The sequence below is a fragment of the Fonsecaea nubica genome (genome assembly GCF_001646965.1).
Source record: "Fonsecaea nubica strain CBS 269.64 chromosome Unknown Scaff76, whole genome shotgun sequence".
Taxonomy (NCBI): Eukaryota; Fungi; Ascomycota; class Eurotiomycetes; order Chaetothyriales; family Herpotrichiellaceae; genus Fonsecaea; species Fonsecaea nubica.
Genome location: NW_019173749.1, coordinates 84922 through 110044, shown reverse-complemented (window position 1 = coordinate 110044; position 25123 = coordinate 84922). Strand labels below are relative to the sequence as shown.

The following is a 25123-nucleotide window of genomic DNA, read 5'->3' as shown; positions in this document are numbered from 1 at the left end:
TAGCAAGCGTCAGCGGAATAAATATTTACTTTTAGAATCGATGACCAACAGGCCATTCCCTCCTTACGGGACACAGCCTCTCCATCCTCTCTGGAAGAAGAACCATGCCACTCGAGCAACAGAGAGCAAAAAAAACCAGTATCTCAAGTCTCAGCGATGCGAAAATCCGCGAGAAACGCCCAAAACATCTTCTCGCGCCACCCTCTTTGCTTCCAGTCGTTGGCGGTGGCGGGGAACAAGTCGACGACGCCCCTCGCGGTCGTGTCGTGCGCGTAGATGAAGAGCACGTTGTCGTCGCCGTCGGCCTTTTGGGCCCGCACGATCGTCTCGATCGCCTGGGGGATGGAGAGGCCCATGGCCGGGTCGAAGAAGGGCTGCGTCGGCGACCTGCCCCGCGTGCGCTGGACGGCCTCGAACACGGCGCCCGGGCAGGGCGAGTGCAGCGCCCTCGTGGTCATCGCGTGCGGGTGGATATGCGCCGGGAGCGGCATGTACGTGGACGGTCTGATCTCGCCGCCGTGGTGGCACAGGTCGCCGCCCATGAAGATGAAGGTGTCTGGCTCCGACGTCGTGCGCGCCAGCCCGCACACATGGCCGACGGCATGGCCGGGCGTGTCGAGGAGGTAGAAGGATCCGTCACCGAAGAAGTCTTGGGCGCGGAACTCGCCGATCTGTAGCGTGCCGGGCTCGGTGAATGTCACTTCGCGCAGTTCCCGTCCCCTGTGCCGTGTTAGGAGGGGAATAGGTTAGACGTGGTCAGTGAACGCCAGCTGATCGGACATGCTCATGGTGGTTCTCAAATTGAGATTGCCCACACAGATCAGACAGATCACCCCTCCCCATCGTTTCGTCTTGTCAGGCTGAGTTGGACTTACTTGAAATCAGACTCCCGCACGGGAGAATCCGCCTTGCCTGGGTATCCAGGCATAAAAGCCTCCTTGAATCCCGGACCTACCACCACCTCGGTCGAAGGAGGGAACGTCGACGGATCGCCCAGGTGATCCCAGTGCCAGTGACTGCAGGCCACCATCAAAGATGAGAAAATCAACCATGTATCCACACACAAAACATCCAGATGGGAAGACACACACAACAATCCACAGACCCCTCCTCTGTCGACATACGCTCTCACGGTCGTGACAACGAAGGGAAACCCTACTCACCTCCAGACAATACTGCCGACACTCTTCGGATCGACCGCATTCTCCTCCAGGATCTGACTCGTGTGCTTCTGGGCAGAGATCTCCCACCCTCTCGTCTTGAGCGTCTCGCTCACGGCGGGCGCAAAGTTCTCCCAGTCGGGCGGCACGCCGAGGTCAAAGAGCGCCTTCTTGCCCGTGGTGCGGGATTCGACCAGGAACGACCACGACGGTAGGTCCGGCATGGTCTCGAAGCCTGGCATGGGGGGTGCCATCAGGTAAGACACGGCGAGCCGCCCGATGCGCGAGGTGGTGTCGATGATCGAAACCGTGGCGGTTGCGCCTGGGGGCACGGGGAAAAGTCTCTTAGAGGGAGACGTGGAGGCGGCCATGTTGGTTGGGCTGTTCTCTTATTGATGGTATCTCGAAAGCATCAGCGACGGATGAGAGTCGATCGACTGATGCAAGAGTCTGCCTTTCGGGTATCTATCTGAGAGGAGAAGAGGTAGAAGAACACCGAGTACATGTAGAGAGTGGATGACACCAAGTATCCAAATGATGCGGGGAGAAGCTGGAGACAGAAGCGGGGAATCGACTCCCTTATTCACGCAGCCTCGTCACGTAATACGCGATATGGGGGATCATCAGCCTTGCAGCGCCGCACTCCATTGCCAAGTTATCACGAGGATGGCTTTAGAGACAATTCTTTCTCCAGGCCAATCAAGCCTCCAGTCCGTCTAGAGCCTGTCGCAAAGCTTGTCTAGCTTCTGCCCTCGACCTCTCGAGGATTTCTCGTGCCGGATCAACCGCACTAACCAGCCCCACGGCACTTCCTACATACGCCGTCATTCTCCCGTCTTCCCCCCACCCAATCGACCCATTCTTAATTTGTTCTTGGAATATCTGCTTGTTCTGCCCCAGATCCATTCCTGCTAGGTCATCTTTGACGCTTCGATTGATGATCGCACGACCGTCGTATTGAGCCGGCCAATCATCCCTCCCCTGGAGTCGATCGAATAAATCGGTGCGGATGGTGCTTTGGCCGCCGTCGGAGACTCGCAGCACATCATCTTGGTATCCCTTCTTGATTTCAGCCTCGCGGCTGGCGAGGAAACGGGTCCCCATCACCGCACCCGCGGCCACACCTGTGGCGAGGACAGCAGCAACCCCTCGGCCGTCCGCGATTCCACCAGCACCGACGAGCGGGATTTCAGATCCCAGTGCCTGTAGCGCGTCCGCTACTTCTGGAAGCAAGGATATCACTCCTGCGCCTCTTCTGAGACCGTGCCCGCCAGCATCAATCCCTTGCACAACCAGCACGTCGGGTGCATGCTTGCTTCTCGCCGCAGCAACAGCATCAGCGACCGAGCCAATTTGTATCCATATCTTCGTGGACGGTGATTCTTTCCGAATCCTTAGTGACCACTGATCTAGCTCGGATTGACCAGATACCGGAACAAAGAGCCACGCTGCGGCAGGCTTATGTTTGCGGACAATTGCGGCAGCAACCTCGAGATCACCATCGAAAAGCTGAAACCCTACGCCGATAGGGAGGCGATCAACATCTGGAGCATTCAAAGAGGTAGAATTCTGGGCAGTGATGGGCGTCTGGTCCAACAGACTTCGTGCCTTCTCAAGCTTGGAATCTAAATCTGTAGGGCGCACGCCTGGCCCAATGAAGCCCAGACCACCTGCGCGTGAGGTTGCAACCGCGAGGTCCGGGCCAGCGAAAACGCGCATGGGCGCGGAGACGATGATGGGTGTTTTGAGAAAGGTGTAAGTTGCTTTGAGGCGCTGAACTGCCCGCGAAGCACCCATGATGATTGTGGACCTATCAATGAGCAACCGGAAAATGATAGTAGCGCAAGATTAACTTCGGCCCGATTAATGCTTTTTCGTATTGAACTACTGCCTTTCACTGAGAAAATATGGCCTTGATATCCATTGTGGTGTAAGCGCAATCGCTTGGGTGGCGGACCGTTGGCGCAAAATGACGGGTCCACAAAGAGATCGGAGGGAGGCTTTTCCGCGGTGTTTCAATTTTCGGACACATGAGAAGACCTTTGAGTGCAGCTTTTAATGTTGGATGAATTGAGTCACCAGGTGTCAGGAGAGATTGAGTTTGGATGACAAAGCTGTGGGGATTTTCGAGCAGCAAAATGAAAATACTCCAGTCTCACGGACAGTACTTCCGCGGAGACAAGAATCATGGTCTTGTGCTTGTTCTGGCGAAGAAGCCGCGTCGAATCTCGTATACAACCAGTGGTCGAGTGCTAGAGGGGCGCCAATAACGGAAGTGTTGTCGGAAAAGCACAACGGTGATATCCTCAGCTCGAGTACACGCGCATTATGCACGGGGCGATCCAGAACTCCTTGCAAGGCGGTCCAAGAAACCTCTGAAACCCATCAATCCAAGCCAAACAGCTTCTTCAGTTCTGATGGTACGGCTGCCCTGGCCAGGTAACAGATTCACCCACACTTCGAACAGTTCCTTGACTTTCTCCCCAACGAGACCCATCTCTCGACAATTCTTGTCGTTCTTGGCTGCGGTTTCCAAACCCGCCACGCCACCGAAGACCATGAGTACGTGATTGTAGCCAGTTGCTTCGACCAAAGGTGGCTCAGCCAGTACGCTTTCTAGCGGCTGTCCTCTTTCAGAGGTCCCAATCGAAATGTCGTAGCCTCCATCGTAAGGGCATTCAGTGAACACATCCGTGAGGGAACTGCACTGTCGTACTGTATAGCCCCAATAGTACCCTTTTTGCTCCCGCGGAGCATAGGGGGAAACAGCTTCAGCAGTCTTGGAAGCTTCATCTTCTAGATGAACAGTCACTCGTGTATTGGGTGGAATCTCTGCGCCCGACAACAGCAAGAACCCAGGTAAGCCAACATCCACCAATGTCCCTTTGCCGTCGGCAAGAGCAGTAGTAGTGATGCCTTCACGATACTCACACCATTCGTGTGCGCGTAAATGATGCGGCATATCAAGACTGGGAAGTGTACCTGCGGTTCGAAGATTAGGGTGCATAGGGAATAAAGCCTTGCGGAGGTGAGGTGGTGTTTCCAAGTACGACAGGAGGTGAGCCAGAAAATGATCTGGGTGGGAAAAGGCAGTGTATTCGTTCTCTCTGATTTTCGGGCGCTGTTGTTGAGTTTCAGCGTCCTCATCATCAAAGATGATCACTTCGTCCACACAAAACACCGCCAGAGCCCTCGCAATCTGGCCAGCTAGAAACGTCTTTTGGTCATGGGACTTTGCATTGCCAATGATGCTTCCCGGGAGGGCTACAGACAGCGAGCAGGACCGGCCACCAGCGGGCTGGAAGACTGCGGAGGGCTTGGAGGTGTCGACTTCATGTCCATTGGTGCGATCATCTCGCTGTTGCTTCTCAGGTGTCGTTTTCGACTTGCTACTGGACTTTTTCTCTCCTGGTTCGCGTTTTCGCTTCTGTTACGGTTTTAGCACTCTTCAAATTGGCATCCACGGGAGGAAGATTTTTCCGCTCAAACCTTTTCTTTAGGCATGCTGTGCAAAAGACTATCGAGGTGCCCCGGTTTGGCTCAGTGACACGTTTTCTGTACGGCAGTAAGATAGCGAGAAGCTAATGATGGGCTGACAGCTGACAGTGTTGTATGCAACCTCTCGCATCAGTAGATTTGGTCTAGAACTCAGCCTCACTGCCGCAGCGGGAAAAAGGGTAACGCCAAGAATAGACAACTCATCGCCCCTTGATTGGTGGAAAGGCAGAACCCCGAGAGTAAAGGGGACAGAATTCGCCATTGTCCAGAAAAGGATCAAGAATGAGATCCAAATGCATGCAAAAAAAGGAGACTCAAAGTTTCCACTCCGCTTGAATCCACCGCCATTTCGCGTTTTATCAAGAGAGCGGCGCGTGCGATCATCTCCTTACAACACCTCGACGTCCATTACAACTGTGATACCTCCTCGTCCTTCGCCTGCTGCTCTCGACCCTCGATTCTGAACCCTCAACCGTCTCACCCACGCTGATTTCGATCTCACCCCTTCTGTTCACCCCCCATCAGTCACACGACCATGAAGATCGGACGGCGGCGCGCTCAACTCCTCCTTTTTCTCTTCTCCGCAGCCTCCCTATGCGAGGCTTTGGCTGCTGCTGAACCAAGCGATCTCTCTGCTGGCAAATTCGGGGAAGTTGTCGTTACTCCAGGAGGGACTGCTGGGAAGGCATTTCCTGTCGGCACAGAACATGCCCCAGTGGACGGAAAAGATGGAATGCCACATGAAGGCCCGTTCGTTGAAACAAATGCAGAGAGAACGAGGAAGAAGACCCTGTACACTGGTGCCGAAGACGAGATCCCGGTAGCAAATCCAAAGTTGAAGGAGTCTTACAGGGATCTCTCAACAGATGGGGATCTACCCCAGACAAACGACGCGGTCATGGACGAACGCGTCAAGTCAAACCCCGTCGAAGGGACCAGGGGAATAGAAGGAGGGATATCTGGCAAGTCTAAAGATCCCAAAATCACCGAAAAGCGTCCCGATCCTCCCAAGGACGCAAGGCCTATCCCACACAGCGAAGTTGTCGGAATGGAGGATGCTGCGGGCGGAGAAACACTGCCTCCCACTGATGAGGAGACGAAAAAGGTTCTGACGGTATGAAATGACCACAAGCCACCTAGGGTTGATACAATATTGACAAGCATGGAACAGGTGCCAGAAGATCTCCCCGAGAAACCTCATGATATCCCCCATCCCGAGAACCCATCGTCTCCCAAAGACACCATCCTCTCCTCCGAAAGCACTACCAGCCAACAAGCCTCAAATAAACCAAAGGATCACGAACCCGCCGTCATCTCACCTATGCACTCCCTTGTGCTCTCCTTCACCATGATCATCTTCTCCGAGATTGGTGACAAGACATTCCTTGTCGCTGCTCTCATGGCCATGCGCCACCCTAGAGTGGTGGTTTTCACGGCTGCCTTTTCCGCCCTCATTACGATGACTGTCTTGTCTGCACTGCTGGGACACGCTGTCCCTACGCTCATTCCCAAGACACTGACAAACTTTGCTGCTGCTGGGTTATTCCTGGTATTTGGCGTGAAAATGCTCCTGGAAGCCCGCTCCATGTCCCCGGATGAAGGAGTCAGCGAAGAAATGAAGGAGGTGGAAATGGAATTGGAGGAGAAAGAACATCAGCAGGCGAGGAGGATGTCGAGACATCGGAGAACATCATCAGCTATATCCCCTTACGCCCTCGAAGCAGGCCGTGGCCCAGGAGGGAGAAAGAACACCGAGTCACGTCTCCCGTCACCACCCGAGTCCCCAGCATCGTCGCGCGATGTGTCGCCCGTGCGCCAGTCATCTCTTCAAAGCATTCTTGGCGGGATCAACAACCTCTGTTCACTCCTCCTGTCTCCAGCGTGGGTGCAGACTTTTGTCATGACCTTTCTCGGAGAATGGGGAGACCGCTCTCAGATTGCAACGATTGCGATGGCAGCAGGTCAGGATTATTGGTGGGTCACGGCTGGGGCACTGGTTGGCCATGGTATTTGTACAGGAGCCGCTGTGTTGGGCGGAAGGGCCATCGCTGGGAAGGTCAGCTTAAGGACTGGTAAGTTATGAGCAAACGTCTTCGAGAGTCAACAACTTGCTAACTGATCTACGTGCAGTTACCATGGGCGGAGCGATCGCATTTTTGGTCTTTGGAGTGATTTATCTCCTCGAGGCCGTGTATTAATTATTAACCCACATCCGACTTATCTCACATGCGACAATGTTCATGATTCACCGGCCGAAGCGCAGGGGTTTCCCGGTGTCTTTTCAAACAATGGATTTTTTCCCTGGCACGTTTGTCTAGTTCAGAGCGGCAGGTTTTCCCGTGGTCCATCGAGCTGGCGTTTTGGGGTAAATTGTCAGAGCGTATCTGGACAGCAGCAAGATTGAGGCTGTTTTCACACTGAATCAAGTGGAAAGACTTGGGCTCCAGTGGAACACGAAGTATCGTAATAGCCCGCCAAACGCACACGCATACACCCTTCCGTGGAGAACTCTGCAAGAGCTTCATGTGGATACGTGCTGAATCTTACACAGTTATGGCGCCACCAGCATATTTCCCTTTCGTTCGGCCTTGATCGACCGTCTCTCGTCTCGTCTCGTCTCGTCTCGTCTCGTCTCGTCTCGTCTCGTCTCGTACAAGTATACCTACGTACTTTTTTTTTTGAATCCGACACCCCATCCACCGACATATAACATGATTCGAAGGCGGCCACGGTCCAGGGTCACTCTCGCAAAGAAAATCCGCGAGTTTGAAACCGACGAGCCTGTTGGAGTGATAACTGTGAGTGAGGCTGAATGGGTTATCAACACCGTTAAGAGGTTGCCACGGTTCTGTCTAATGTGCGTGCCCGTGATTCAAGAGGCCATAAGCACAGCGAGGGAGGGCGAAGGAGGGTTGCCACGAGGGGGAAGGGTAGGGCTATGATCATTTCCATCTTGCCCTATATGTATGTAGGTGGTCGGTCCAAGTGGGCGAGGCGAACAACGAACGCCATTGTGATGGCTTGCGAGCGTAGCGAGCGATTCATACCATTCTTTGTCTTGTCGTTGTATGTACAGAGCCCCTGTCTAGTGGATGGCTGGACTGGATGGATGGGCTAGTAGCGGACAAGCAGAAAAACAGCAAATGCCGAAACAAGTTCATTCATTGAAAGTTTCATTCGTATCGAGTCGTGGAATGCATCAAATGCATCAATCCCATGGCTATCATTCCCAAAGGTTTTTGCCAGAGTGCTCAGTATCCGCTCCCATCAATGGAGCAGCATCACAAGACTATGTGTTCTCGCAATCCAATTGGTGACCATAATACCCAAACACCCCTTTCCCAAGAACTCAAGTTCGTATTGGGACTTTGCTGGATTGAACGGTGATAGCCAAAAGTCTCAATCGCCCTTTCCATAAAGTGAGTTCCGTATCCTGTGATCCCTGTTTGAACCCTAAAAATTGATCTTGAAACTTTTTTGCATCAAAGCTAGCCCCTGACTCCAGATGCAACCGTTCCCATTGCCACGCACATCCCCAAAAGAATCAAAAAAGTTACACAAATCCCGAAAGAGCTGAACAGATCTGAACACCGCGTCCAAGAGGCAGTCGATAGAGAGCAGCAAGGGTATGTCGGCATTCAGCTCGATCCGGCATTGTCGGCATCCCAGCGATTCATGGTCTGGAAATCTAATAAGACCAGGTGAGATGCTGCTCAGCCTCTCTGCTTGGGCCGGGCAAGCATGTTCAAACGGCTAAGACTCAAAATGCCTCGACCATTCTTGCGATCTTTTGCATTCAGCTTCGCCATCTCACGAGCAGAACTTTGTTTTGGCTTCTTGATCGGGCTCATTGATTTTGAAATCGTCTCGTCGGACAAGTCTCCTGTTGTCGCGTTAGTCCTCTGTCGCTTCCCACCTCGCTTCTCACCCTCGTCTTGCTCAAATTTGTCACTAATACGAGAGCTGTCTTCCCATCCACCCGGGACACTGGGCATAACTGAAATACGTCGATTCTCTTTGCTAGATTCTCCATCCGTGCTCTGATCATCATCAGAGACCGTTGACGCACGTCGTCGCTTCTTGCCTGGCAAACCGTGTGGTACAGTCTTGACGTCTGCATCCTCGAAAGGTTGGATCACATCTGTAACACCAGATGAACGCACTCGCCGAATAGTAGACGGAGAAGGGTTTGAGAAGTTCATATTGCTAGGGGATCGAGTAACTTTGTTATGCGAACGAACGGTTGGGCCAGCTTTGTTGACTATTGTGTTGACAGAGGTCAAGGTCGAAGGAGCGCTAGAACGAGAAGGATGATGCAATGTTGTGAAGATAGACTTGAAATCCTTTGACTCGCGGCGGCTATGCTCTTTGGCTTTTTCGGTAAACGCATCATCGACCCTGGAAGCGGCAGCCGGGCTCGAGGATGGATCTGGCAATGCAGGGTACTCGATCTCGCTTGATGCATCCTCCCATACATCGTCTTCTTCGACAGTGTAGGCTGCTGGATCATAGGGCACAACAGGAGCCAGCGCTTTGCCAGGCGTGAGTTGGGGTAGCTTGGCCGGACTTGGACTTCCAGCTGCCAGTTTGACAGCATACCTAGACTTGACACTCGGAGTGAAGTCGACTTTCTTGTGGGAGCCACTGACAGCGGTGGCAGTATTAGGACGCTTAGGTGTTGCTTGCCTATCCTCAAGCAACGGTACAACGTCGGTCTTGCGCCCAGAGCGAAGAATGGATTTGAGACCAGAAAATTTTGGAAGTCTGGAAGAAAGGCCCGAGGAACTGGGTATCGCACCAGTCTCGGCAATCGACCTTGGTTGCGTCGCGGTATTGGCAACAGATGGAAGATCTTGACGTGGCAATGGGGGCAGCGGCTTCTCAACCCGTGAATTTCCCGTCTCTTGCAGTCCTGATGAAAGTTTGGTGCTGCACTCTCCATGTGAGGTGGAGGGTCTCCCAATGGGAGCCGTTGACGCAGCTCGCAGGGACTTCGCCGAAGTGGTGCGAACAAGTGCGTGTACTTTGTTCGGCGTAGCAACAGGAATCTGACTTGTTGTCGCTCTAGCTAAAGAGGCTTTGGTGGGTGACAAGAGGCTGCTTGGAACTGGGCGTGGCAGGGCGGAAGGGCGTATTGGTGAGGCCAGCTCTGATGGTCGGCTTGCGGATACGTCGTCGAGTTCGGAGCGTCGAGCACGCTTGGCAGGTGTAGCAGTCTCGACACGCTCCGCTTGTGCCGGTATGGACTTGAAGGGACTGACTGAGGTAGGTCGACCGAGGAACGGAGGCGGCTTTCGACCTGGGGTTCCCTTCCCAGCAGTTCGCGGTCGATCGGCTTCATCGAGACCAGCCTTGGAGCCACTTCTCTTCAGGGATTGTGCTGTAGGCTGAGCGAAACTTGGCTTTCCCCGGAAAGCTGATGGATGATTCGCAATCGAGTCCATCTTCTTGAATTGAGCCATATGGACGTCGCTGAATCTTCCTGCTTTCCCCCTGGGTTTCGCGATTTTCCTTCCAGTGGCACTGGTGCCATTGAACATGTCTTCAGCCTCTGCATCCTTCTGTTTCTGGGCTTCCCTCTCCAGTTGCATTTGAGCCTTGATCTTCGCTGCCTCTTCCCGAACATTATCCATGAGCTTCTGTGCCTGGCTGCTCAACTGGGATTCTGAGCCAAAATTGAAGTCAAAGGCAGTGGAAGATAAGCTTGTCGAGGTGTTGAAACGCGCTTTGGAAGGAGTGTTCTGGGCACTTGCAACGGAGCGAGGAACATGGGTTGGCACATCGACAAAACCCAGCTTGAGGCCAGAATCCGGAGCTTTGGTAGTGGTTTGATGGACGAGATGCGGGTGCATTTCGGCTCGATCGGCTTGTGGTTCGGTCTTGGGGGTCTTCAGACCAGATAACTTGGAAAGCTGTGACTTGATCATGGCAGACGAAGTTGGAGTCGCAAGCACATTGTCGATAGACTGGGGTTCGCCGACTTCCGGAGTTTCATCTCTTTCTACGAGGGATTCAAGCTGCACGGTAGAGACACCCTTGCGAGGAGAGGCATGCTGTAGGCAAAATTATTAGCTCCAAGCCATTGAGAGATATCTCGATTACATTGCATTGAACTGTGATAGAGAATTGATATGGTTGCAGATTGGCCAACATTACCTGTTGCTGGGCTGCCTTGCTCAATCGAGCCGAGCGACGGCGGGGAGTGGCCATCTGAATAGCTTCCCCAGAATCTAGAGCATATGCAATTGAAAGCAATAAAGTGTGTGAGGCACAAGGGTGGTGTGGGATTTCGAAACCGATTCAGGCGGTGTAGTCTGTTTGAGGTGGAGGATTTCGAGATGGCACGATGGGTAAGAATCGATTGTTTGGTGGAGAGAGCTTGAACAACTGCCTTCTTACGTCAGAAACGTAAACAACAGCGCCAACGGGCACCATAACGGGCTTCAGCCTCGGGGCACCAGCCACTTACAACGCCACGTCCAAAACGCGCAGTCACATGATCTCTTAGCGCACCGCGCCACAACTCGCGTCCTGCTACGCAGGTCCCCAAGTCTGAAACATTCGACCTTCGTCCGCGGAATCCTTCTATACCTAGATCCATATTGATTACCTTTCAGCTGCTTGGGCTTCTCACCCGGTGTTTTCAACTTGTACCGAGTGCTCACACTTTGTCAAGGTCTAGGGTTGACCAACCTCCTCATTCAACCCTGATCATGACCTCCTCTCTAGGACAGGTAGTTGTATCACTTACTGTCACCACGATATGATCCTTCGGATCTTGATGAAGAGCGCTTCCTGTTCCCCTGGCGCATTAGCCTGCATGTTCTCGACACGATCTGGGATCCAAGTAAACCAACTGGTCTAGATTGGGTTCATGGACTGGCACAAGTCCATCACAAAGCTTTATGAGGCTGAGTGAGCTTCACTAGTAGCTACAGATTGTGAACGTTCACCCTAAAAATGGGTCGCTCGAGCACATCACCTCTCGAGTCCCCGAGGCCTTCAGCAGCTCATTTGAGGGGGATCGCTCCTTGAGCTTTGCATCACAGACACCATGTGGTTTCTGAACTGAGCCTCTGAGTTATTCCTAACCAATGGCTTCCTGTGGCCCCATCCTCCTAGCCTCGTCAACCGTTCCTCTAGTCACGTTAGGGCTGACACGGGAAATGAAGGATTGACCCAGGGATCAGCAATTAAAACTACTCGAACTGGCACAAAGGCCATCAACAGCTCTCGTACGTTTGCTTCTCGTCGCTCTTTCTACTGTTTCGTGCCTCAGCACGGAGTTTTGCCTTTCAAGTCTCCTTTGTTGATTGTTCTGTCCACTTTCTTCGGGCAGCTGGCTGTCGCAATGGATATCTCTTATGGCTCCATGAGCCATCGTTTTTTGCTTCTCGGTCTCCTTGCATTAACTCAACTCGATGTCGTTCGCGCAGGAGTCGCCCTCGATCCCGTCAAGAACTTTTGCAGGAGAATCGGACATAGTTGTTAGTATCTGAAAGAACAATGGTATTCGCGGTTATACTAATGGATTCTCAGCTCTCTACAAGAATGGAACGATCTATATCAATGGCGGTATCGAAACTTATGTGGATTTTGGCGCAAACGGACAACAAGACTGGAATACGATCACGTCAGGCATCAGTGCGTTCATGCATCCCCGTGGGAGATATCGTTTCACTAACAGTCACCTCAAAAGACGAAAACCTGATCTCGGTTGACATGACTGCCTCTTGGGATTGGAAAACGAACGTGTCCATCTCCCAGAATGCCAGACGGGAAAGTGGTAGCGTCGCGGGCATGCAGTGGCCGGTGAATGTTCATGACGGCTCCCTCTTTGGAGGAATGGAGTCTTCTACAACACTCTATATGTTTGGTGGGACAACGTCGGGCTTCAATCAAACTTTCCCCAACTTCCTAGTCCCGCCTACAACTCAATACGGCCTATGGACCTATGACATGGGCGCCGACGTATGGGCAGCTATCGACACTTCCGGATCCCTAGACACGATACCGTCGTGGGGAGCAAACACCGAGGCTCCAGACCAGGGACTTGCCTTCTACGTGGGAGGCCAGATTGACAGTGGAACAGCAAATACCACTCAATTTTTGGAGGATGATACCGTTGGTGTCGGTGGGATGGTGGTTATCGATACAACCAGTAACAAGATCAAGAACATCACAGTCGAAGATGAAGTCAAGAGCAATCGACAAGGTGCTGGGATGGTGTATGTCGATAACTTCGGCGACGCTGGAGTGCTGGTCCTCCTTGGTGGAGAAACTCAAGCAGACGGCCTAATTTCCATGGATGAGATTTGGGTTTTCGATGTCAACTCCACCGACCTAAGTGATAACCCCTCCCCTGGTAAGAACCAGTGGTACAAACAGACAGCGACAGGCGATATCCCTCCAACTGGACGCACGGATTTCTGTTTGGTTGCTGCACCTGCCCAGGATAACAGCAGTTCAAGCGTCTATCTCTACGGCGGTACTTCCAACGGTACAATCTTCGATGACATCTACGTTCTCAGTCTTCCCTCCTTCACCTGGGTCAAGGTATACACTGGGCAGGACGCTCGCTGGAGCGTGACATGTCATTTTATTCCACCCAGGCAGATGATCACAATTGGTGGAGGTGGAAGTGAGTATTCCAAATGACTGTGATGTGAATAGTTTGTTGACGACGTCTGACAGAAAGCCACAACATCTCGTCCGATTGTGATTGGGAAGATAAGAGTTTGGCCGTGCTTGATCTGAGCACTATCGGATGGGGTAGCGTGTTCGACGCCGCAGCACCCAAGTTTGACGTGCCGGATGACGTTGTCAAAGCTATTGGCGGAGGGTGAGTGACAATGTGAAGTGAGCAAAGATAACGGACTAATTGAGTTGTTCAGACCAGCAGGAAACGCCACTAAGAGCGAGCCAGACGGAGGATGGGCCGAATCAGGTCTCAGTGAGCTCTTCACTGTCAGAAAGGCAGCAACTACTACCACCACTCCCCCACCCGAAACAAGCACAACCGCGACAGCATTTCCCACCTCCGATCCCACCGTGACCGAAGATGATAACAAAAGCACGAGCTTGTCTGGTGGTGCTATCGCAGGAATTGCGATAGCAGCGGTCGCTGGTGTGGCAATCGTCGGCGCCGTGATCTTCTTTTGGCTCCGTTCTCGTCGTCAGCACAGACAAAATGTGGGCATGGAAATTCCCGAGAAAGACTCTCTGCCATCGTACAGCATTGCCGCTGCCCAAAATACACCGGAATTGGGCGGTACTCCTCAGGCTGCGGAAATGCCAGCCAAGGTCGGCCCTGAAGAATCGAAACCCGCCATTCAGGAGCCAGTGGAAAAGGACGCAGGGACGGTGCAAGGCCCTCATCCATCACTGAGACAGAATGGACCGGCAGAAATGGAGTGAAGAAATACAGCAGATTCACTTGGCGCCAATGTTTCGATGCTCGTGGATGGATGGGGTTGAATGTGTGCGAGTTAGCGATGCCCTTATAATGATATGGTTTGTATACACGTCTTGTTTAGGGAGTCGATCTGAGTATATAGCAATACAGAATTTGAGTTGGATGGGTGGGATTTGGGGGCCTGGACCTTGTTTTATTGCACCGGATCTTCAACTTGTAATTATACCTCGTATGTATCTTGGTAATTACTCGGTGCTTGTGATTTTCCCATCGGCGCAATGACGTATATACATTGAATGTCTTCCCCTCTTGTCACAACACAACACTCAACCATCGCCGCAGTCACTCCCAAGCCTTTGCTTCGTCGTAAGAATGCCCTGGCAAAAGCTTGTCAAAAGGCTTCCCAAGTATTGGCTCCTTTATGAATACGACGCCAAGGGATATACAAGTACGGACATGCGCCGGACGATCGTTGCCCCTCTCTCCGTTCCCATCGCGATCCCGCCTCCATGGGGATCGCCGTGCAAGGCTGTCGTGACGTAGAAGGTACCAAATTCAAGAGGTAATGGAATGCTGCCTATGGCATCATTGTGCAACACACGGGAGACAAGACCCATGATGCCTCTGTCGATCACTTCACCATCAGCCTGGTTGTGGTCATATACCATACAGTCCACATCTCAATTCGCCATATGTGAACTCTCATCTCCTGTGTAGGGAACTCAGGTTGCTTTGCTCGAACAATAACACACAGAATGGCCTCTCGATCGCCAACACTTCGTGCCTCTTCCGACCCTTTTGGTGTGGATGAAGAGAAGGACATCCATGGTCTTGACAATCCACCCTACCCGGGTAATGGACACTCTGATAAGAACTCCCCAGTGGAGAAGAGACGTTCTTCACTGGGCACTGCCTGGCGGCGCCAAAGTGAGTATCAAGAGACAGATCCCTTCGGCGATGATGACGACGAAGGAGGAGTCAAGTATCGGACTTTGGAGTGGTGGTGAGTACACCAGCTACTGTGCATCCCATGAACAACGATATGCTAATGTCTTCGCGCTCCAGGCAGTGTAGTATGAGTGAGTTCTCCTCGACTTTGAAAACGCCACCGTCGACCTGACATGGTATTCCTTCTTCTTCAGTTATGATTGCCGAAACGATCTCTTTGGGAATCCTGTCTTTGCCATCAGTCCTGGCGACAATTGGTATGGTTCCAGGCGCCATCCTCATCGTTGGACTTGGTGTTGTGGCAACTTACTCAGGATATGTCATTGGACAATTCAAGGCAGCACATCCTTGGGTAGGCAGATTCCTCTGTTCTCGAGCAACCTTGAGAAGGCACATGCTTAATGTGATTCATCTAGGTCCATAACATGGCAGATGCCGGTTACGTTCTCTTCAAGCCCATGGGACCACGCGCAGCTGCTATCGGCCGCGAATTCCTGGGTGCTGCGCAAACCATCTTCCTCATTTTCAGCATGGCGAGTCATATCTTGACTTGGACCATCTGCTTGAACACACTGACCGACGGTGCGGCCTGCACCATTGTTTGGGGTATTGTCGGGTTGATTCTCTTCTGGGTCTTCGACATTCCTAGGACGCTGCTGAAAGTCTCGTGGCTTTCCTGTGTGAGCTTTTTCAGCATCACGACCGCAGTGATTGTCACCATGGCAGGAACAGGAGCCAGAGATCCTTCCCATGGCCATTTCCACGCTACTCAGACTGCAAGTTTTGCCACAGCGTTTCTGAGTGTCACCAACATTGTATTTGCATATGCCGGTCACGTAGCTTTCTTCAGTTTCATTTCCGAGATGAAGAATCCGCACGACTTTCCCAAGGCTTTGGTCATGTTGCAGGTTACCGACACCGGCATGTATTTCCTGGTCGCGATGGTGGTTTATGCCTATGGTGGAGATGAGGTCGATTCACCAGCCTTGGGATCCGCAGGAACACTCGTTGGCAAGGTTGCTTGGGGACTAGCTATTCCGACGATCATTATTGCTGGTGTCATCTATGGCCATGTCGCTTCCAAGTATGTCTATGTTCGCCTCTTCCGAGGAACGAAACATATGTCCAAGAGGACTGTGCTTTCGGTGGGCAGCTGGCTCGCCATCACATTGACGGCGTGGGTGATTGCGTGGATCATTGCGGAATCCATTCCCAACTTCAACGATCTCCTGGCTCTGATCTCGAGCTTGTTTGCCTCCTGGTTCACCTATGGTATTTCCGGCATTTTCTGGCTGTTCCTCAACTATGGCCAATATACCACGAATTGGAGGAAGATGGCCTTGACCGTCGTCAACGTCTTGTTGTTCGCTATGGGTGCCGCTATCTGTGGAATGGGACTGTATGCCAGCGGATACGCCATCAGCAATGAGCCCGGCGGAAGCAGCTGGACATGCAAGAGCAACTCACAGTGAGGGTCGGATTGCAGAGATTCGACGTGTATGTAGAGACAATCTTGTCTGTATTTTTAGACCTGTATCATTTTGGGAAGTGTGCAAAGTCAAAGGAAGCAACAAGGGACGAGAGAGGCTATAGCAATTGGATCTTGGTTCAGTCGTCGTCGCAGGTCAAGGGATCTCGCTTGTTTGCTGGGTTGCTGGTTTGAATGTTTGTATTGTCAATGTGGTTAGGTCTCAGAGTTCGTCTATTCACACATAGCTGAGTGCAGTTTACCCGATGCACGACTCTCGTCCCAGTTTGAGCTTGCAGTCTTGATTTCCCTTTGTCAGACAGGATTCTACAAGACGGGTTATCCCTTATGATAAAGAGATCAGCATCAGAAGCCGATCCCCTGGCCTGCCTCACCTCGATCTCCCCATCCACCAAACAACTGCCCGTCTCACTGACTGTTCCAAGACTGAGCAGGGCCCTTTGCAGTGTCATGTGCAAGAGAAACAAGTGACGTCCCGACTGATCATTCGTTCGACCAAAGTCAGGGGAGCCAACAGGCGAAGAGACGGAAGCGTCAAGCGAGGCTTGATAAGATGCCTTTGGGCTCGCGGAGACCAGTAGTGGGCGGCGCGGACTCCAGGCCCAAGCCGCCAAAGCCTCAGGGGGAAAGTGCGCCTAATGGCCCTATGGCAAACACCAACACCCACGCCAACAGGCGCCAAAGTGGGAGGACCACGAGGAGTGGTGAGGGCCGACGAGGCAATCTTCTAGACCCCGGCGTCCAGCCCGGGATTAATCACCGTCCCACCAAAACCTGCAAAATTTCTAGAGATTTCGACCAGGACATGCCTGAGAGCAACGACGACGAAAGTGAGAGTCACCAGCACGACACCTTCTTCCGTCCTGCCAGTTTTCGTAGCCACCCTCGAGATCATCTCTCAACCGGCAAACTGAAGTCCCCAACCCGTTCGACGTCGTACACGACACCCCTCCCGCTGTTCACCGAGGAGTCAAAGCCTAAATCTGGCCAGGCGGCTCCCGCACCCTTGACTGAGCAGAATCTACGGGCCCTCCTACGATCCATCAACGCTGCAGATACAAAGAAGCAAGAGCCTGGGCGGCGGAGGGGTGTGTCTGAAGCCGCAGAGGGAGTTCCCGAAACAAGCATCAACTGCAAACTTAGTCCTCCTGCCACTGCCGGTGTCACTCGCACCGCGGGCACAACAGGCTCTGGCCGTGCTGCCTTTGCCTCAGCCCCACCCGCAGTCGCCCTTCCTCCCACTGGCTCAAATCCAACATCCATGCGGAAGTCAAAATCACCCAAGAAGCAGGACAAGGACAAGGAAAAGAAGAAGTTTAGAAACAACTCCGACCCAGACACCCACCCACTGAATCTCCCTCCTGACCAACTCCGTCAACATCTGGCTCAAATGGCCAGGCAAGAGGCCGAGTCGGCCGGCAGAATGTCCATGGATCGAGAATTTGCAGACACCAACAACCACGATTCCTCCATGTCCAACGGCACCGCAGGCTCGTCGCAGCCGGCCACTCCCTCCAAAGAAGTCCCTGGCGCCTTCTCCGACCAGGCCAACAGCGATGCCACGAGCAACGGCACCAACGGGCAACACGAGGAGCGAAGTCCCACGCCTCCTCCACACCGCGTTCCTCCTGCACCCAAAGTCGATGCCGAGGCCTGCAAGGCCGCAGGAAATAAATTCTTCAAGGCCAAGGATTATGATCGGGCCATTGTCGAGTATACAAAAGGTACGTTTGGCACTCATCCATGGTTGAGGTTCCAAGACCAGACAAGCTGACAAATACACACACTCGCACAGCCGTCGAAGCAGAGCCCTCGAATCCCACGTATCTGTCAAACCGAGCCGCAGCCTACATCTCCGCCAACAAATACAGCCAGGCGCTCGGTGATTCACTACAGGCCAACCGGTTGGATCCCAAGAACGATAAGATTTTACACCGTCTTGCTCGAATCTACACCTCTCTAGGACGTCCGCAAGATGCCTTGGATACGTACGCCAAAATCCCTAATGCGTCAGCCACAGACACTGCGTTGGCTCGCAAAGCCCTGCAGTCAATCGAAATGGCGGAGAGGCAAATCGACACAGAGGACGGAAATGGTAACATGGCGCTTTGGAGCATTGAACAGGCACGTCAAACACTAGGATCGGGCACCCCCACACCCAGAAGATGGCAGCTTCTCAAAGCCAAGGCAAATTTGAAGATCGGGTCCGCAAATGCCCTGGGCGAGGTGCAGGGCATTGCGCAGAATCTGATGCGTGAAAACCCTATGGACGCCGAAGCTATTGTTCTCGCAGGTCGAGCATTCTACCTCAAGGACGATAAGCCTAGACAGGGAAAGAGCGACTATGAACGAGCCGAAGATTACTTCCGACAAGCTCTGGCACTCGATCCTGACAACTCCGATGCGCGAAACTGGTTGCGAACAATGAAGAAGCTAGATAGAGCCCGAACAGCCGCCAACGACATGTTCAAGCGTGGCAAATACTCCGACGCCGTCACTGCTTACACGGAAGCTCTCACCATCGATCCCACAAACAAGGTCACAAACGCCAAACTGTTGGGAAATCGTGCTCTAGCCCGGATCAAAATCAAGGAATACGATGAAGCCAAGGCCGACTGCGACCAAGCTCTTAAACTCGACCCCAGCTACACCAAAGCCCGCAGAACCCGAGCCAAAGCCACTGGAGAAAGCGGTGACTGGGAACAGGCTGTTAAAGATCTGAAGTCTTTGTCTGAAGATAACCCCACTGACGCGGATTTGGCCAAAGAACTCCGTAACGCCGAGTTGGAACTCAAGAAATCCAAGCGGAAGGATTACTACAAGATTCTAGGTATAGATAAGGACGCCGGCGACAAGGATATCGAGAGGGCTTACAAGAAGAAAGCGGCCCTGCTGCATCCAGACAAGACGCAGGGCGATAAGCAGAAGGAAGAGGAGTTTAAAGACTGTCTTGAGGCCAAGGAGACGTTGCTCGATCCCCAGAAGAGGCACATGTACGATTCGGGAGCAGACCTGATGGAACCTGGGATGGGCATGGGTGGATATCCTGGCGGCATGGGGGGCTTTCCTGGTGGTTTCGGAGGGATGGGAGGATACCCCGGGGGTGGCTTTGGAGGCATGGGTGGTGGTGGCGGCGGTGTGCAGATTGACCCGGAGATGTTGTTTAATATGATGAACGGAATGGGTGGTGGAGGGTCCGGTGGCGGCGGCTTCAGGTTCAGCTCAGGTGGAGGACGAGGCGGATATTCGCCGTTTGGCTGAGATCCCTTTCAGCCAGAGCCTTGAGAGGACGGAGGCAATGAACCACTGGCATTGGAGTGGCCTCTGAGGACGTCGATGACATCCCCATCCCCATGTGGTCTGGGGAACAGGACAGAGTGCAGAAAGCCAGATGATGTCCTCATTGCCAATGGAAGCGAAACAGCAAGGACAAGCAGACGGCGGTGCGAGCCATGCTCAGCTCCACCTCAGGCTCCATATCCAGCACCGGGCAATCAACGGGTCAACGAACCAAGTGTCCGGTCTGCCTCTCAACCCAATGGAGCCTGAAGCAGACAAAGGCAAGGCCGATATCCTCGGCATAGTGCGACGCACTCCACCACAGGGTAGTGCAAGTCGCTCAAAAGCTGTAGCCTTGCCGTTCTTCGGAGCAGAAGCAAAAGGACTACATCCGATGGACTCTGGAAGTTTCAGGCGAGGATCTCGAATTGGCATTACATAGAGCCACGGAGCATTGCATAGAGGCTGTGAGGCTGTAGCCATGGAAGCCTCGGGATTGTATTGTGCCAACCTAGATTGTTATTGTTTATTTTTTATTTTTTATTTTTTGATAGACATTCTCCTATTTGTCCTTTCCTTTTACCCCTGGACCTGTCAATGGCACTTGATCTATCTCGAATGTGGTGCGCACATGTTCTCGTGGCACTCAGCGACAACTGCGAAAGGGGTGACACCGTATCATGGTTATTGCTACGACTGTCTTAGATTCATGGCTTACATAGCTTAGGGTAGCTAATCCATTACAGACATGGACACGGGAGGGGAGGTGTGTCCGTCTCATATAAAGGGACGACGTACACCTGTATATCGAATACAAAGTCGTTAAAAGGCTCAGTTGTAAAGTCGTACCAACCTACCTACCTACTTTCTAGGTAGTTAAGAACAATCAGTCGTCATCTTCGTCGTCGTCATTTCGGGCATTCCTCCTTCGGCCGCCTCGATCTCTTCCAGACGTGCTGGGTTTGGACCTCTGACCTCCCCGGCTCGACGGGCCTAGCTGCTGCCTGTCTTCATCGAGCTCTTCTTCCCCGCCATCGTCCTCGGCATCCCGACCACCTCCTCTTCGACTTCGCTGCGGTACACCACCTTTCCCAATCTTGATGCCTAGACTCCTCGAGAGCTTGGCGTTGAGTTCGTCCTCTTCAATCTTGACGAGGCGCGGAGCTTCTTCGCCGTCGGCGTCTTCACCTCCGTCATCTTCCTCGCGTTGTCGTCTACGCGGATTATTCTGTTGAGGTCCTCGCGAAAGAGGGACTGCTCCATGTCCATAGACAGTCCTCACCAACCCGGCCACACCTTCGACCCCAACCTCGATCTTGCCCCTTGGCCCGGGGGTCCATTCGACGATCTCCTCGCCACTAGACGTGTCCCTCCGTTTCTCCACATATCCCTCCTTCATCATCCTCTGTAGCAGCTTATCTTTATTGCCCAGCGGTGTATAGGTGTCGGCGTTGACGCGCTTGAGGTAGCGTTCCAGCTTCTGATCCGTGACCGCGTTGTTGTTCAGGTAAATCAGGGAGAGGATGAAGGTGTAGAGGGCAGTGTAACTGGATTCGACGTCTATGCTGGGCGCACGTGTGGGCTGTGCGATGACAGGATTCTGTTTCAACTCGGCCGGGAGCGTCGAGACGAGTATCCACGACTTGGAAGAGTTGTTCGTGGACGACTTTGTCTGCGTGGCTTGTGTCCGGCGATCTTTCAGGGTTGTTTTCTCCTTGGAAGGAAGTTCCATCAACTGCATCCCGAACACATCATTCAACACGCGCTGGGCTCCCTCGAAGACATTCTTGAACGACGCCCGACCCCCGCTGGTATTTGCATCCTTGAAGATCTTGTGGGAGATGTCGCTCCGCCGCAGGGGGTTACGTGAGTATTCCGTCGCGAGGGCCAGACGGACAAGTTTCTTGATAAGAAGCTTCTCTGTGGAGTGAAGCGCTCGGGAGGGAGAGGCGGGTGCGGAGGAGGCTGATGAAGCGGCGTCCGACTCTGAAGGTGTGCTTGCGCGCCGTCTTGGAGGAGGTTCGGGTTCTGATTCGGACTGGTCACGAGAGATTGCGTCAGCGCGACGCTTGAGTTGTCGGGGCATCGCAGTGGCAGTGACTGAACGGTGAGATTGTGAGCACCGGATTGTGAGGGTTTGAGTCAGTCAATGGGCGGCAGGCAGTAGTCACCAGTGGAGGCCACAGCGGACTTTCACCACTCCACGCGTTGAGAAGTGACCGCGTCTAGCACAGAAAAGGGTTGACACTAGGTTCGAGGGGAGTCTAGTTTATCGGTGGACGGAACCTTGACATCATGTGCACATGGCATGCCACTAATATATTGCCCACCCAAACTACCTTTTACCTTGACTTGGTACAAGTCACTGGCACCACCGTAGTACAAGGACAAGTCCAAGTACAGTGTCTTAGCACTGGCACCAAGCTAGCTTCAGCCCTACTTGTACTTGTACGAGACAGGATCAGCATTTCCACATCGGTATCTCGCTTCCCCATTGTACAAGTAGGCGGTGGCTGGTGCATGCAATAAGGAGTCATGCCTAGATGGTCTCAACCATGACAATCCAATGACATCCTTAACATCAAGCTTGAAGGATTCCCAAGTCAATCGGGAAAATGAGGCACCTGCAGGCAGCTGCCCTCTCAGCCCCCCTGATAACCGAGTACAGCCTCACGCGTTTGGCCAATGAAGCCTTGGCCAGATTGGTGCCTGCCAAATCCCACCAGCAATCACCAAGTGACTCAAGCAGAATCCTTCTGATAATTTACGACTCACAGACCTTTGTTCTAAGAAACAAGGCAACGATGCTTAAAAGGCTTCCCCCCTACACCTTAACGTCTTGTTGTGCCTAACAGTCTTCACTTTTGCTCTCTACTTGATAACTTCTCTCGTACACATTTAGTGCTTCGAAGTTGCATCGCGCCAGCCAGTCAGCCTTATGCCTCTCAGCCTGATATAGCGCAGCCTTCAAACCCCCCGGCCTCCGCCTCAACATTCACTCCATGGCCTGTTCACTTGTCTGGCGCCTGTTCCGCCATCGTCCTTTCACACGACTTCACTCTTCCAACCCCTCTACCCCACCTTGGGCGCCTGCCGCTCCCTCGTCCAGTGTCCTTGGCTCTCAACCTACTGCCACCAACTTGAAATCGGATTCTCCCACAGACGCCTCTGTCTTGGATCCTACTTCCTTTCCAAATGACGACAACGACACCCTCCTTCTTCTAAACACCATGGCCGGCCAGGGTTCGCCACTAATCGCTCTCCGTACCGCCTTTCTCGACCCAGACCATCCCTTCACTGAAATCAATCCTCCATTTGCTGGCTCAGAGGGATATCTCGGTCTCAAGGGAGTTCGACAGGGTGCAGGTTCAGATGGACACGCTTTCTACGACTGGGTTTACGCCTTCTCGACTGCTGCTGATGCCTCCTCTGCCCTGGTGGACCACCCATATATCACCGTCGCAGGCCACCAATACAATCTTTTTCCTTACCACGGAGACTCTACCGAACCTCAGTCTGAGCTCTTTGAACCTGGCCGCACACGAAACCCCGTAGCACTTCCTCCACCTCCAGCATCAGACATCTCCCCTCCTCGGAAGCGCCTCAAGAAATCGCCGCCCGACAAGAAGATCGTCTGCAAAATCTGCTTTAGCGATATCGATGGGCCCTATTCCACCCCTTGTCGACGGTGTAAAGAAGCAACATGTTACGAGTGCCTCAGGACCCAATTCCGAACAGCCATGAAATATATCGACAGGATGCCCGTCATGTGCTGCGCCATCGTCATGCACCACGAGGTCGTACGTGGAATCCTTCCAACAGCAGAAGTCGAAAGATACAAGCAAAAGTTCGACGAATTCAACACCATTGATCCTCTGTACTGCCCCGTGCCAACCTGCTCGGCTTTTATCCCTCCTCGAATGTTCAACCAAACCGATAGGACGGTCACATGCCACGCCTGCAAGACTGCTATCTGCGCAAAGTGTAGACAGAGTGCCAAAGGCGAGCATGTTTGCGCAGAAGACGACTCTCGACAATTCATTCTGAAGACATACGAATACAAGGTCTGCCCCAAATGCGGAACTGGCGTTATGAAAATGTATGGCTGTCCTCACATCAGGTGTCAATGTGGCGCCCATTGGTGTTGGGACTGCCAACGGCCAATGAATGCCTGTTACCAAAAGCCGTGTAGTGCTGCCAGAGATGATGGCGTGCACTCGGAAGGAGGAGATGAAGAGTCCGAGTCTGAGCAAGAAGAAGAGGATGGAATGGGTGCTTCGTCGTCTGGTCCAGAGCCGCGTGGGATAGATGATGGTACGCAAGTGCAGGCGCCACAAGATCCCGTCCTTCTCCGCAGCACCGCCAATACCCAGGATGAGACTCAAGATACAACGGTAGACCAAGCCGCAAGCAGGGAACCGCCGGAGCTTATGAACATCCAGGATAGCCAGAATGGTACGCAGGCCCTGCAAACAGACCATCCCGCAAGCGAGACAACAGTTACCGAGGATACAGCAGCTGCGTCGCCTGAGAACCTGGATAATCCGGACGAAAATGACTGGGAAGGAGTAAGCCTGAATTTTGGTGACGAGCCGACGGACGAGGCTTGGGATACATGGGGATGTCGACACCACTTCCGAGCATTTGGAAAGGACCGCATACCTGAATTCTGGTTGGTCGATGCGACTCCTGCCGAAGACCCAGGCTTGCAAGTGGAATGTATGGGCTGTTTTAACAAGGTCAAAGTCCCGGACGGGGAAACTAAGAATACAGGACTTCAGGATAAATCGTGCCATCAAACGCCTTCCTCAACCAGCCAGCCAGCCATGAGTGACGCTGTGGAAGAGGAGGAGCGTCGAACCAAAAAGTATGACTGGAAATCACAGCCTTTGTCCGAATGTAGCCTTTGTGGGATCATCTACTGCCGTCCGTGCACGAAGGCAGCAAGGAAGAGGATGGCAAGTGAACGCGCGGCACCCGACTCCGGACAGCAATGACGAGACAACGTTTAATCTGCGGCCATGTTTATGAGTGACGTCGGTTAGGAATCTCGGTATTCTGAATTGGTGGTAATGGCAGCGATGGGTCTTACGGCGTTGTGACTGGGTTCAAGGGGAGGTCTTGTATGGTTAATGCCTTTCAGGTCTCGGAGCCGCTGGAATTGGGATACGTGCTGTCGCTCGAGGTCGTGTTTGGGCGCAAAGTCACCCGGCCTGATTTATTGCCAGGCTCTAGGTAGATTAGAACAGAAGAAGCTACCTCGACTGGCGGCGAAAATGAGCACTGTAGATGAAGAAGACACAAATCAATTGCGCGCTGTTCGTGCGAGGCACA

General features: G+C 52.9%; 10 protein-coding genes across 10 annotated transcripts; 5 read left to right on the top strand and 5 right to left on the bottom strand.

Annotated features, from left to right (window-relative positions):
* Positions 1-143: 143 nt before the first annotated feature.
* AYO20_08926 (hypothetical protein) lies at positions 144-1531 on the bottom strand (the record flags this gene model as incomplete). Its single annotated transcript, XM_022647199.1, has 3 exons — positions 144-720; positions 876-1016; positions 1164-1531. The coding sequence occupies 3 exons, from the start codon at positions 1529-1531 to the stop codon at positions 144-146; spliced, it is 1086 nt and encodes a 361-aa protein (XP_022496857.1).
* A 328-nt stretch (positions 1532-1859) lies between these two features.
* On the bottom strand, positions 1860-2957 carry AYO20_08925 (hypothetical protein; the record flags this gene model as incomplete). The annotated part of the gene is made up of 1 exon (XM_022647198.1): positions 1860-2957. The coding sequence occupies one exon, from the start codon at positions 2955-2957 to the stop codon at positions 1860-1862; it is 1098 nt and encodes a 365-aa protein (XP_022496856.1).
* Positions 2958-3486: 529 nt separating this feature from the next.
* On the bottom strand, positions 3487-4664 carry AYO20_08924 (hypothetical protein; the record flags this gene model as incomplete). Its single annotated transcript, XM_022647197.1, has 2 exons — positions 3487-4587; positions 4650-4664. 2 exons carry the CDS (start codon positions 4662-4664, stop codon positions 3487-3489), a joined length of 1116 nt encoding a protein of 371 aa, XP_022496855.1.
* Positions 4665-5193: 529 nt separating this feature from the next.
* Positions 5194-6856, top strand: AYO20_08923 (hypothetical protein; the record flags this gene model as incomplete). The annotated part of the gene is made up of 3 exons (XM_022647196.1): positions 5194-5772; positions 5830-6730; positions 6789-6856. The coding sequence occupies 3 exons, from the start codon at positions 5194-5196 to the stop codon at positions 6854-6856; spliced, it is 1548 nt and encodes a 515-aa protein (XP_022496854.1).
* A 1515-nt stretch (positions 6857-8371) lies between these two features.
* On the bottom strand, positions 8372-10868 carry AYO20_08922 (hypothetical protein; the record flags this gene model as incomplete). The annotated part of the gene is made up of 2 exons (XM_022647195.1): positions 8372-10711; positions 10815-10868. 2 exons carry the CDS (start codon positions 10866-10868, stop codon positions 8372-8374), a joined length of 2394 nt encoding a protein of 797 aa, XP_022496853.1.
* A 1141-nt stretch (positions 10869-12009) lies between these two features.
* On the top strand, positions 12010-14075 carry AYO20_08921 (hypothetical protein; the record flags this gene model as incomplete). Its single annotated transcript, XM_022647194.1, has 5 exons — positions 12010-12145; positions 12198-12302; positions 12358-13299; positions 13353-13500; positions 13553-14075. The coding sequence occupies 5 exons, from the start codon at positions 12010-12012 to the stop codon at positions 14073-14075; spliced, it is 1854 nt and encodes a 617-aa protein (XP_022496852.1).
* A 753-nt stretch (positions 14076-14828) lies between these two features.
* AYO20_08920 (hypothetical protein) lies at positions 14829-16493 on the top strand (the record flags this gene model as incomplete). The annotated part of the gene is made up of 4 exons (XM_022647193.1): positions 14829-15076; positions 15139-15152; positions 15216-15373; positions 15438-16493. The coding sequence occupies 4 exons, from the start codon at positions 14829-14831 to the stop codon at positions 16491-16493; spliced, it is 1476 nt and encodes a 491-aa protein (XP_022496851.1).
* A 570-nt stretch (positions 16494-17063) lies between these two features.
* Positions 17064-19771, top strand: AYO20_08919 (hypothetical protein; the record flags this gene model as incomplete). Its single annotated transcript, XM_022647192.1, has 2 exons — positions 17064-18234; positions 18306-19771. The coding sequence occupies 2 exons, from the start codon at positions 17064-17066 to the stop codon at positions 19769-19771; spliced, it is 2637 nt and encodes an 878-aa protein (XP_022496850.1).
* A 904-nt stretch (positions 19772-20675) lies between these two features.
* AYO20_08918 (hypothetical protein) lies at positions 20676-21875 on the bottom strand (the record flags this gene model as incomplete). The annotated part of the gene is made up of 1 exon (XM_022647191.1): positions 20676-21875. One exon carries the CDS (start codon positions 21873-21875, stop codon positions 20676-20678), a length of 1200 nt encoding a protein of 399 aa, XP_022496849.1.
* Positions 21876-23019: 1144 nt separating this feature from the next.
* On the top strand, positions 23020-24786 carry AYO20_08917 (hypothetical protein; the record flags this gene model as incomplete). The annotated part of the gene is made up of 2 exons (XM_022647190.1): positions 23020-23888; positions 23982-24786. The coding sequence occupies 2 exons, from the start codon at positions 23020-23022 to the stop codon at positions 24784-24786; spliced, it is 1674 nt and encodes a 557-aa protein (XP_022496848.1).
* Between the last annotated feature and the right edge of the window lie 337 nt (positions 24787-25123).